General features: G+C 38.5%; 1 protein-coding gene across 3 annotated transcripts in view; it reads left to right on the top strand.

Moving 5' to 3' along the window:
- Positions 1-2,159: 2,159 nt before the first annotated feature.
- scn4ba (sodium channel, voltage-gated, type IV, beta a) overlaps positions 2,160-12,644 on the top strand; it is a 48,172-nt gene continuing 37,687 nt past the window's right edge. For 2 of the 3 annotated variants that reach the window (XR_013817092.1, XM_079824000.1), the window contains exon 1: positions 2,160-5,491. Coding sequence is in view for 2 of the 3 variants with exons in the window: in XM_079824000.1 (XP_079680126.1) it covers positions 5,401-5,491 (91 nt within the window). In the remaining variant the exon portion in view is untranslated. The remainder of the gene's footprint in view (positions 5,492-12,644) is intronic. The other variant, XM_079823999.1, reaches the window with a different exon arrangement.

Here is a 12,644-nt window from a genome sequence, read left to right as displayed (position 1 = left end):
AGTAGATGAATTTAGCATGTTTACTACATACTGTTTCTGCAAACATATTGTGACTCATTTTTCATATTGTGACTCAAGTGAAAAACTTACATACAGCACCTTTAAGTAAACAATTTGGGCACCTCGTAATGTCTTGAAGCTCTAGCATTTACAGACCACGCTTGATAAGTTGTATCTAATGTAATACAAATAATAAATAAAATTTGGGGCTGTATGACTTACTCGTTTGACAGGTGAGTCATAACTGATATGTTGCTGCCCCTTTAGACCACAAGTCTAAACCTCATATGCCTTGAATGACCAAAGCAATTGACTAGTCAAGTGTCATATTCCATAAAACTCTGACCACAAGGTCCCCTGACCACTTCCCCATGTATTAAGCTTTCCATTTTAACAGCTGCACGGCTGACTCAATCCAATTGTTACAATTCTGGGGAGATGAGACCCAAATAATCAAATAATCTATGGGATATCATGCTTCTGTAAATTTCCATCCATTAGCACAAAAACCGAAAACTAATGACGTGGTCAAAAGGAATTCTGCGTGAAAGCCTTTTCAGCCTTTCGGTGAAGTTCTTTTAATTTATTGATATCTCATTTTAAATCTGACTCCATTAATAATTTTATCTGACTCCAATTCTATCTGACTCCATAAAGTGTATTACATTTAGAGTTTATCAGCTGATTTGAAGATTAGTTGCGATTTAATTTAGATCAATGATTTTTCGTAGTATCACTTATTTTCAAATATTAATATCCTCCATGGGACACGGAGTCGCAAATAGGCTAAGCGTCCGGATTTCGCTTGCTCTAACGGTCACAGATTAGTCAGTTCTGATATTACAGAGGATTGCAGGGTGAACTATCTTACCTCTAAGTGAGTCACACATGTGCACTAATACTAAAACATGTAATTTTAGTGATAGTCACGGAAACTGCAACTTATAATAACAGTGGCAGGTCAGAAATCAGGTTTTCCCTCATGCATGGCTCAATGCTCCCGCTATGGAGTTCCCAGTATGGCCTGCCCTGGCAGAGAGATCTGCGGTAACCCCTACAAAACCCCGCATGGACATGAATAAAATAATGATTTCAGAAAGATACAGAATAAATCAAGATTAACATTTATTTTGGCCAGACCGGAAAAGTAAATAAGTAAACAAGAATCCATGGTACACAACTGATCAGCGTAAAAACATAAAACACAATTGCAAAGCAATATGAAAATAATTTAAAAGAGTCATCATGTCTGGCACATCTACATGCAGTTTGCACGGGGGGTCTGATTGCAGAATATTCCCCCAGAGAGTTAGAACATCCAGCCTTAAATACTCCAACTAGAACAAAAGGGCTGCAAATATTTGCAACACCCCCACCTGGTTTTGGGGGAGTGGATCAGATATCTTTGAAGAGACTACTCAAAGGAGAACTGAATTCTCATTAGTTTTCCAATCTTTCTAATACTACCAGTGACTGCAGTGAAACTGAGACCATTTTACCAAGACCTTTGAGACCTACCTGAGACCTTTAAAAAGACATCAAACATGAAAAGGACAAAACAATAAATTTACAAATAACATCATCACTGATATATCTGCATTTGGTGACTTGAAACCAGGACAAGGAGAGGGCAAAATGGGGAGGGGGGAGGAATGTTTGTCAGGGTGTTGTCACAGTTCCTGTGAGATCTTTTCCTCAAGATTAGTGACTTTTATTGTCCAATTGCTGAGGTATGTATCTCAGCTTTGTCTTAGCACCAAAACCGACTCTTACACTTCAGATAGATTTACAGAGCCAGGCTTATTCCACTGATGACATTCTGGACAAGAACCAACAATTCAGTTAGGAAGACATGTGGATGGCATGTAAAGCAACCAACCACAACACTAACAATCAGAGGTGGACAGTAACGAAGTACATTTACTTGAGTACTGTACTTTAGTACACTTTTTGAGTATCTGTACTTTACTGGAGTAGTATTTTTTAGGGATACTTTTACTTTAACTTCACTACATTTGAAAGACAAATATCGTACTTTTTACTCCACTACATTTCTATCAAGATCCTCAAAGTCAAAAGTCGTTTCTGTAGCAGCTTTAAAAGTCAGTGGATGATTTTTTTTCTTCTTTAAAAGTGTTTTTTTTTTTTTTTTTGTGCAAAATGTAAATGTCTGGGATAAAGAGAAGCGCAGATATATGGATGAATCTGAAAAAGCCTGATGAAAGAGCTCAGTTCAGTCTGTTTTTTGTGCCTCTGAGATGAGCACGAGTACTGAATAGAGCTTTCTTTTGTGTTTTTTTCGCACTTAAACAGACCAATACACACAAAATGTAAATTTTCATTTTGGAAAGTATTCTCGTAAACAAAGTTGATTATGTCTTAAGTGAACGTAAACATTTGGGGGAATATCGGATGTGTATCAGTGTGTAGGATTTGTATAATCTGCCTTAAAGTGACAGCAGCTTTGTAAAAAGCTTTGTAACTTTTAAGTATTTAAATTAGTTCAAGGTGGTCGTATGCTAACATGTCGGATGGAGCATCGCTGACTGGCATAAACTACCATGCATTTATACAACAATGCAACAATAATAAAATAATGCATTGACAAAAAAAAAGGAAATTTACTTTTGATACTTAAGTACTTTTAAAAGCGAGTACTTCTGTACTTTTACTTAAGTAAAAATAGTTTTTAACAACTTTCACTTGTAACAGAGTAATATTTGACCAGTAGTACTTTTACTTTCACTCGAGTAATGGAGTTGTGTACTTTGTCCACCTCTGCTAACAATACCACAAAAACAGACATCTTCCAATGGTTACCAATGATGGCTAATAATAATAATGGGGAAAAAAACACCAAAGATCAAAAAATCTGTCTGCACTAATATAATAAGTACTTAATATTTCATTCAAAACAATTCACAATATAAAGTTCTCATGGATATCTATTTAGTATGCATCTATCCCTCAAAGATTTGATGACACCAACCTTACAAATGTTAATGAGCACCCTCACTCGGGACAAAGTTTGCTTAGCATCCAGCCAATCAGAGCTAGTGATTTCAGCCAGCTTTTGCCATGTTTGTGTGCAATATGCATGAGACTAAATGAAAAGACTGCGGTCTGTGGGTGTGTTGTATAAAGCTGAGGCTACAGAATGCTTATTTTCTTAAGCTCGGACTATCTAGTTTGTAGCTTGTGGTATTCGTTTAAAATATTAAAAGTTAATTGAAGCATATATTCATTTTTAGCTAAAATAAACAATAGCCATTCACCTAAGCAAAAAAAGTGGCATGGTATTTTATTCATGAATGTTTTTTAATAAATAACATTCATGAATGCAATCTAAATTATTATTATGGGGACCAAGATATAAATACTATCATAGAGGGAAGATCTGCACAAATCAGCCAATCGAGTGTTCACAGGATAAAATAGCCACTATGGAGAACAAAACAGTTTAGATGCATTACAACAGATTAAAACGGCATCATAAATTATGCACATAATATATTTGATATCCTGAATGAGCGCAGCTGGGAAACTCACAAGTGTCCACTGTCCATTACTCCATTTATCATGCATATTTAGTCTTTCAGTCAATCGAGGCAGTGTTCGATTTAGCTTCTCTTCCTGGAACTTTAATCATTAATCCAGCCCTGCATTGTAGGGTGGTTTTCTGGCTGGTTTTACTCCAGACCTGGCGAAGCTCCAAAGAGAGAAACGGACTGAGAGAGGTAGACATCTATAGGAGGGAGGAAAATCACAAAGGGAATCTTTTTGATATATTAGTTGTTTTCCTGATAACAATTAGATTAAATGGAGATGTCTCCAGCTTCTCATATGTTTTCTCATTAGAAAAACACCCTATAGCAAGCTTATCTTACTGCATCTGTCTCCTTCAGAGTCTCAAAAATGTCTCAAACTATGCACTGATTTTCCAAGAAGTCATTATCTGGGCAATTCCATCCCTATTAATTTGCTAGCTCCATACTATTACTGTATGTTGACAATTGTCTCATATGAGCATTTGAATTTCTCTGATGTAATTTTATCGGAGGCAAACTGCCCAGAGCATCATCAGAAATTTACCTTTTTATTAAAGGGTCGACCTTTCCCCTATGGAACCCCACACTGACAGCACTGCTGGGCCAAATTGCTCACTTGTTCAATCAATCACTATTCAATGAATGCTACATAAAGAGTAAGGACCAATCTCAGAAATAGCTCTTTTCCACATGCTCTAAGTGGACATGTTTCTAATTTTGACATGCAGCCCATCTACTCTAACCATTTTAGTATTGCCATTTATTAAACCATTTATTATTGCTATGACTGAAATAAATTTGCAAATATAAAAATACATTATACTTATAATAATGAAAGGCTTAGAATACAACTTGAAACTGAAAACTGGAATATATTTTAAATGATATATAACAGATAAATAAAAGGGAATTCATCACAGGGACATTTTGACCCTGTTTTAAATATCTGGACCATTTTTGTCACTTTTAGTGGCATTTTTGCCCCAAAACATGCTTAATTTCTGACTTTGCTGTGAAAGAGCAACCTCTGAGCAATAAAATATTCTTGTTGGCAATGTAACACGCTCAGACAGAAAAAGTGAGGAAGATGAAATACGGAAGGCGGCAGTAAATGAACAATAATTCTAGCGTACGCAGATATAAAAAACAGAAATGGGGCAGAAAGAAAGAGTCCTAGGTGCTCACAGGCACGGGCTATAACTGGACACACTGAAGGTTTTACGATCTCCACAGATGTGATTAGTCTAAAAGACACCCCCCCAACCCCTCCACCCACCCCACAACACACACGCATACCCACCTCGTATACTCTCCCACCCTCCCTTATTTCTCTCCTTCTTTCTCTCTCTCTCCCTCTCGCTCGTCCCATACCTCTGCAGTGGCTTATTCTTTCCTGCGCCGGCTACAGACACACACCGCCCCCCTCCACCCCTCCTCTGGCCACTCATCCCAGCATGCGGAACCTATTCAGGGGTAAGACCGACAGCCTCTTTCCCAGACTGAAAGTGGATCTCTGCGCTGCAGCTGCTGCTAAATGAATGCAGCATTTCCTGCGTCTACAAACACACTGAGTGAGAGAGAGTGTCAGCGAGACACTGCCGGCAACTGAGAGCCACGAATCAGGTGCTGCCTTCGTATTTCTTGCTCTCTAGTTCTTTCTCTCTCCCTCACCGGGACATACTGCAAAGGGGGATTGAGGACAGGAAGGTAATCCAAAAGCCTTCCCTAGCTGAAAGACTTTCTGTTTTGATTTCGGGTCTCCCTCAGACCTAGAGTATCCTACCCAAGACACAGCAGAAGACTCGACCAGGGAAAGACAGACAGACAGACACAAGAGGGCAGACGGTCTGACATGGAGTTTCAGCAAGGTAGATCAGTCCTGCACAGGTGTGCGAGGTCAGGCGATGTAGTCCACGCAGGTCTGGTCGTCACACTTCTGATTGGTAAGTCTCTTGCAGTCATTCCCTACTTTCCCACCCTTAAACCCCCCTCTTTAGCTGTTCACTCTAAAGCCCACCGTCCTACGCTTTCCAAGTGGGGCGGCTGCCAAAATGCATGTCTTGCACAACTCAACTCCTACTTGTTGCTTTTTGTGGAGCTTGTTTTCTTGAAAGATCTCAGGTTTCTAAGTCTCGAGAGGCTACAGTCTGGGAGGACTAGGTTCCGTCTCATACCAGAGTCAAAGAAAGGGATAGAGGGTGAAACAAATCACGTAAAATCATGCATGTCAGTCTCGGAACAGGGTACATATCAAGAGGGCATAATCAAGTTGGCATCAAATCTCGATATTGACTGTGATAGCATTTTGGTCTATTGAAGGTCATTCTTAAACGTCTTCACCTCCAGTGCAGTAAATCCATCTCATTAGGATACTAAAATAATCAGGTGACTTTACCCTTTCTTTTCAATCACCATTTCAGCTATGTCCGTTGTTCTCTGGGCCTGTAGAGCCCTCCCCAATATTTCAATTATTGACCAGTTAATGACTGATTCTTGAACTTTTACATTTGGTAGCCCAAATCTTGATAACATTCTTACTAAAAGACCTTCATATCTCTTTTTTCTGCAAAGATTTTTAAATCAATATCCGATGATCTTACTGTAAAGAGCATATGATTTACCTCAGCAGCAGGATGTTTGTGGGACGCGTGGCTTCCTGCTTGGAGTGTCTTTATGATGTATTGCGCTGTGTGAGTCTTGCGAGTCTGCACAACAGTATGCTGAGCTCACTGAATTTCGCCACTGAATTACATTAATTATTTTTGAGCAGGTAGGCCTGATTCTTCCAAGCAACCCCCCCCCCCCCCCCCCCTTTCCCTTTACTGCTTGTGAAGGTGAATTAGAGGCCGTTAAACTAGGTCATTTTCACTCTCTCCTTCATATTATGAACTCGGGACAGTTAATATTCATCCTTTGCAGAGTTCCCGGTAGACTCTGGGAGGTATGATGTATTGTTATATGTTCACGGCACATCCATCAGGTTATGAGAAGGTGCACCACTTATAGGGGCGAATCGTCATTTTGACAAACGACACAGTTTTGCTGATGGTTTGATTACAATTTATTCTGTTGGTGTGCCTGCAATTGAATGTGAGGTTAATTGCAATATGAACGGCTCTCATTCATGTATCATCAGATCTATCTGGATCTTCTCAGATCTTCAATGGATAGAACATTCTGTCCTGTGAACTATTGTTTACTACTACAAGCACCTACACCATAGTATTTCACACTAAATACTTTCAAAACCAAAGAATGAATTATCCATCAGGCCTGCGAAAGAAGAGGCTTTACTTACTTATTAGGGGAAATGATTCATCTTTGACAATGATTATGCGTTGAGACTTTTAGGTGATACAGGGATTTGCAGAGGCCTGGGAGATCTTAAAAGACAGAGAAGATAAATGGTGAAAATGCTTCTTAAAACAGTTATTTAAACAAGTGACCAATGCAGTTTTCTTATAATGCCATTACATGCTTCCGCACTTTGTTATATTACTAATTAAATTAAAAGTACTCACATTTTTCCTGTGTACAAATGGATAAGACTAGGGCTCTATAAATAGTCCAGAAGCACATGTGTGTAATATCATGGCATGCAAAGCGTGTGAAGAGCAGTATCTCTTCTAGTCACTAGTCCCTCACAAATGTCATTAGGAGCTCACACGTGTACCCTGAACAGAATCGTTATTAAATATTATAACATTATTATATGACTATATAGGACTCACCTGATTACAGGGAGAATAGGCCTACCTTTATTTACTTGTGGTTGCTGTCAGTGACGCCAACTAAAGCCGGGTTCACACTACAATTTTGGCCATGATTTGGACGCCTGAGACAAATTTTGTGAATCCTAAAAGATTCCTCCTTTGTTCGGTAGTTTGACATCTTCACCGGCAGCAAATTAATGACCATTGCGATCAAATTTGATCTCAGATGAAATTCTGGCAGTGACAGAAGATTTAACGCACTTTCCTGCAGTATGGCTTCTCCTACGACAATTGTCAAATCAAAAACTAATAGGAGCGTCAAATCTGATACAATGAGTGAGACAAAAACAAACCACCACTTGCTCAAATCACACGTCTTCATAATTAACGCCAGAGATTGTTTTTGTTTGCTAGTCTCCATTTCTATCCCACATGTAAATGCAGTCGTCACTGAACGCATCATTGTTCGTGCGTCAGTTTTTGACGTGTCTTGACTGCCGTACAGTCTGACATTAATGACAACTGAGATCCTACTGTGTGTGACATGGCTCGCAGCAGGGGTCATGTTCGTACAATCTGACAAGTACCGCAAATGTACAGTGTACGATTCATAGTCCTTTAGCAACTTTTTAAATAAGCACCTAACAATACATCTAGCAAGTTCTAGGACAAACCTTAGCTATTTTCAAAAGAAGAGACTGAATAAATGGTGAATATGGAATATGGAAGCGTGTTTCCACCACTTAATAAAACATAAAAAAAGTAATCCCACAATTTTGACTTTTTTTCTCAGAATTGCATGATTTAAATCGCAATTGCGGATTACAAAGTCATTTTTAAAGTTCCAATTGTGTGTTATAACTTCATAACAATTTGTATCACAATTGCAAGCTCATATCTCGCAATTCACTTCTTTTCTCATAATGGTGAATGGCCTTTTTTGTAAGAATTGCAAAATATAAACTCAATTGCGAGGAAAAAGTCAGCATTGCAAGAAAAAAGTTAGAATTGTGAAATAAAAACTCGCAATTGCAAGAAGAAGTACATTTTGCAAAAAATGTTCTCGCAATTCTGACGTTTTTTCAACAAAATGCAAGATATAAACTTGCAATTGCAAGAAAAAGTCAATTTTGCGAGTTTATATCTCGTAATTCTGACTTCATAACTCGCCTTTGTGAGGTTATATCTCGCAATTCTGCCTTTTTTGTAAGAATTGTGAAATATAAACTCGCAATTGCAAGAAGAAGTAAATTTTGTGAACGTTTTATCTAGCAATCTGACTTCAAAATTATGAGATAAAAAGTCAGCTTTATTGGGTTTTCAGCTGTATTAAAATGTATGTATTCCTTAGAATTTCCATTCATCTCAACTGTAGTTCCTCAGATGCATTCTTGTGTGTATGTGACCCGAACAGTGCCATCTTTGTGTCATGGGCACTCAGTTACGGAATATTTTTTGTGAGACAATTAGTTCCACTGATGTCTCACAAATTGTCAATAATAACTTTTGAATGGCCCTTATTGTTTTGATGATGTAGTTACATCATCTACCGGCATGGGCTAAAGGCCGATATAAATTAAACTTCCCACCCTTGCAATACTAAATTTTATGTGTAAAAGGTTTGTGTTTCAATGTAAACAATCAAACATATTACTTGTAGAGGTACTGCGTTGAGGATGACCCAGCTGTACTTGCATGACTTCAAAATAGAAGTCCTATGGCCAAAAAGTGACAGGCCTTAAAGGTACTTTGGTTTAATCCAACAGTAAGAGCTGTTGGCTCTGAAGTTTGTGCATGATACACTGATGTCACAGGCTGTTCTGGGCAAAACGTGGAGTCCTGTTACAGAGAGCAGATATTGCTATACTCACTCAACTTCTCTGTTTCTTTCTCTCTCTACTCCCCATTTGTCCTATTAAGTAGCAATATGAACCCCATACAGTACACATTAGTGTTTGTGGTGTGTATTATGGGTATTGATTATCTCCCAGGGGATGAAAGGTGGGGTAGAGAAATTTCTAATGGTGTACAATTTTTAAATATGTTTAGTTACGTAATTCCAGTGTAGACCAAATTTTACTAGTCAATGTTACTTTTCATTAATATTCATAATTAGTTACTGTTTTGTATCTGTATAACTATTATTATTATTTTTTATAATCATTTATAATCATTGTATGCTTTATTACATGTATGTGAGAGAGCATGGGAGAGTTAACTTTGGACTATGGGGTTCCATGTGTGCACACGGTGAAACAGCATGTAACTTCAATGTGTGTGTGTAAGTTTCAATGCATATGTGTACATTCAGTTAATGGAAACCGGATGTTTTGGGGGTGCATAAAAGCATAAGCTTTTGTCCGGGAGGGCAGAGAGAGAACTAGCGATGGACGACAGTGAAGCTGCGTTATAACATCTATCCAGAACTGTCTCTCTCTCTCTCTCCTATGGGCTGACAATAACCACAATTATTTAAAATAAAGAGATCTCTTGACAAAACAACTGGTGTCTGGTCCCGTGAATTAAACTACGGGGGAAAGAGGCAAATTCCAAGTCTACACCAATAATCAATCTTTACATTTTTATTTTTAAGAAAATGTACACTTAACTATGGAAGCCTGTTTCTGCCATAGAAAAAAATATTTAAAAGATAATTTTAAACGTTTTAGCTCACAATTCTGATTGTTTTTTTTCTGAATTAATTATAAAGAGATATCAATTCACAATTGCGAGGAAAAAAATTCTGAATTGTGCGATAAAAAGTCGCAATTACCTTTTAATTTTTTATTCAGTGGTGGAAACAAGCTTCCATATCGTCGCTGCCCGATGAAACTCACGTATGTCCAAAACGGTTACTTTTCAGGAAGTGAAAAAAACACCGTATTTCAAAAGCAGTTGAATGTAGCGTTGTCATACTTGGTACGGCATCTTTACATGTAACCATATTCTTGCCAGTGTAATGATATAATCCACATTTGACCAAAATTGAGTTTAAATGGACATACGTGCATATTTTACAGTAACGGTGGTCGATACGTGTTCTTCAGATCATTAATTAGAATGGCCAAGTCGCGTTTCATATTGACAGAGGAATACGTGCTGGACATTCTCAGCCTCTGGCAAGCGGTGATAGCAGTATGAGTGAGGCATGTTCTAGTGACAATCATGACAGTAGCATTACAGGCTATAATTTGATCAGTTTGACTAAGAAAAAAAAAGTTTGAATCTTATCAATGAGACCGAGTTTATTTACATACTAGCAAGCAAACTAATCTGTGAAGAACTAGATTAGAACTAAACTCTGGAGAGCTTCAATGTCGTACTTTCGGCTATCCAGTGCTGAGCTTCGATGAAACTTCACGAGACCGGCGAGCCGCTTCCACAGGGCGGGAGATATGCGGCGTGATTGACAGCTTTGACATCAAATGGATAGACGTGAAAATCAGATGACATGATTTCACAACTTTTCATTGGCCATTTAGATATGTGAAGCATACTGTATACGGAAATGAACCTGGACATTCAATCCGTTGAAAAATCGGCAAAATGGACATACGTGGTTTTCATCGGACAGCGACAATATAGTTAATGTATACATGGAGCGAGCTACAAATCAAGAGCTTGTGAATCAAAATTTGGCCCTACATTTGCCACCCAAAAACACAGAGGCCGTTTGAGCAATCTCAAATTTTAAGTTGCATGGAGGAGCTTGCAATAAAAGTATAAATGGTCATAAAGCCACATATAAACAGACATGAACATGCAATTTATTTCATTTCGGGTTTTAGTTCTGGAAACCTACAACTTCTTGACATTTTGACCCTTTTAGAACCTCTATAGCAGGGGTCTCCAAACTCTGTCCTGGAGGGCCACTGTCCTGCAGAGTTTAGCTCCAACCCCAATTAAACACCTGAACCAGCCAATCAGTGTCTTACAAGGCCCTAGTTAGACACTGATTTGCTGGTTCAGGTGTGTTTATTTAGGGTTGGAGCTAAACTCTGCAGGACAGTGGCCCTCCAGGACCGAGTTTGGAGACCCCTGCTCTATAGTATCATAGCACACCAATATAATATATCGAGAAAAGAGAAAAAAACACAAAAACCACTCACAACAGTAACGTTATTCGCTATCAGTCCCTGACATTGCGATGAGGAACTTTAACTTATAGTCAAGGGAATCGTTTGTCCGGGAGAGAGATAATGAGATATGATAGCTGACTGAAAATTGATGACCTGAATAAGGGAAAGAGAAAGACGCTTATGAGGGGCAGAGTAATGGGAGAAAGGGGGATTGTTTGCTTTAATTAGTTTTGTTCTCTAGAGTGATAGTCAGTAGAATGGTAGGTGTAGATTTAAGGGGAAGTTATTATGTGGATCAGATCAATGACAGAATAATATAATTTCTCTTTGAAAAAGTGATCAGTTGACTTAACTGAAAAAAAGTGAGGAAACCCATTGCATTAAAATGATTAAAGGGTTTTCACACCTATAGACTGCTTGTTTTTTTCCGAAACAGGGACTTAATCTGTTACAATGTTGCATTTTTTTCTTGGTTCGGTTCGCTTCACAAGGCAACTTTTCAAAGCGTATCAAAATGTGTTCACGCAAGTCACATGCGAGTACAACTGTCCTCTTATTGGTCAGAGTTTCCTCTGCGTCATCAATCAAGATGTTTGAAAAGTTTGCTCCATGAGCTTATTGTGGCTTTATTTGTAACTGTCGAGACACACGCAAAACTATACCAATGTAGCCGCCATTTCCGCTGTTAAATTATATAGGCTACTACATTCATATTAATACTGCAACAAATTCAAACATGCTCTCTCTGGATCTCCCAGCGCTGTTAACTGTGTCAAGACACATGCAAACACTATCCACTTTTTTCCGGGGGGGCGCTACTGTAAAAAAGATCGTTGGTACAACTTCCGGTGAGGCAGCGGAAGTAGTATACCAATGGTATTTTGTTTGCTAGTTAGTGAAGAGGCTAAGGGTTTTTCGGATCATTGGCAAGGTTCACATCAAAAAATGCTGAATGGAAACGCCAAGATGCGCATGAATTCTATAAATGCGCATAAAAAAACATATGTGCTCATTTGAGTTGGATACATTTTCTATCCGATACGATGCGCATAAACTATGATGGAAATGCATAATGTCTCGCTTGTTTACTTCGAACCGGAAGACGCTCTCCCACTTTTTACGCAAGGCTTCATGGGGCATAGGAAACTTGTGGAAACTAATGTTATAATGCAGCTAGAGCAGGAATCAAGGCTTCATCGGGACAGCATTCTCACACCGAGAAGTGCAATTACACAACATTTTAAGATGAAGAGGTGCTCTTTTGGTTTTCAACTTTGATAACTAATGTGCTCACTGACAGAATC

Source organism: Gobio gobio (assembly GCF_949357685.1).
Source record: "Gobio gobio genome assembly, chromosome: 8".
In the NCBI taxonomy this organism is placed as follows: Eukaryota; Metazoa; Chordata; class Actinopteri; order Cypriniformes; family Gobionidae; genus Gobio; species Gobio gobio.
Note: the sequence above shows the minus strand (reverse complement) of the source record. Positions and strands in the feature narration are given on the sequence as shown.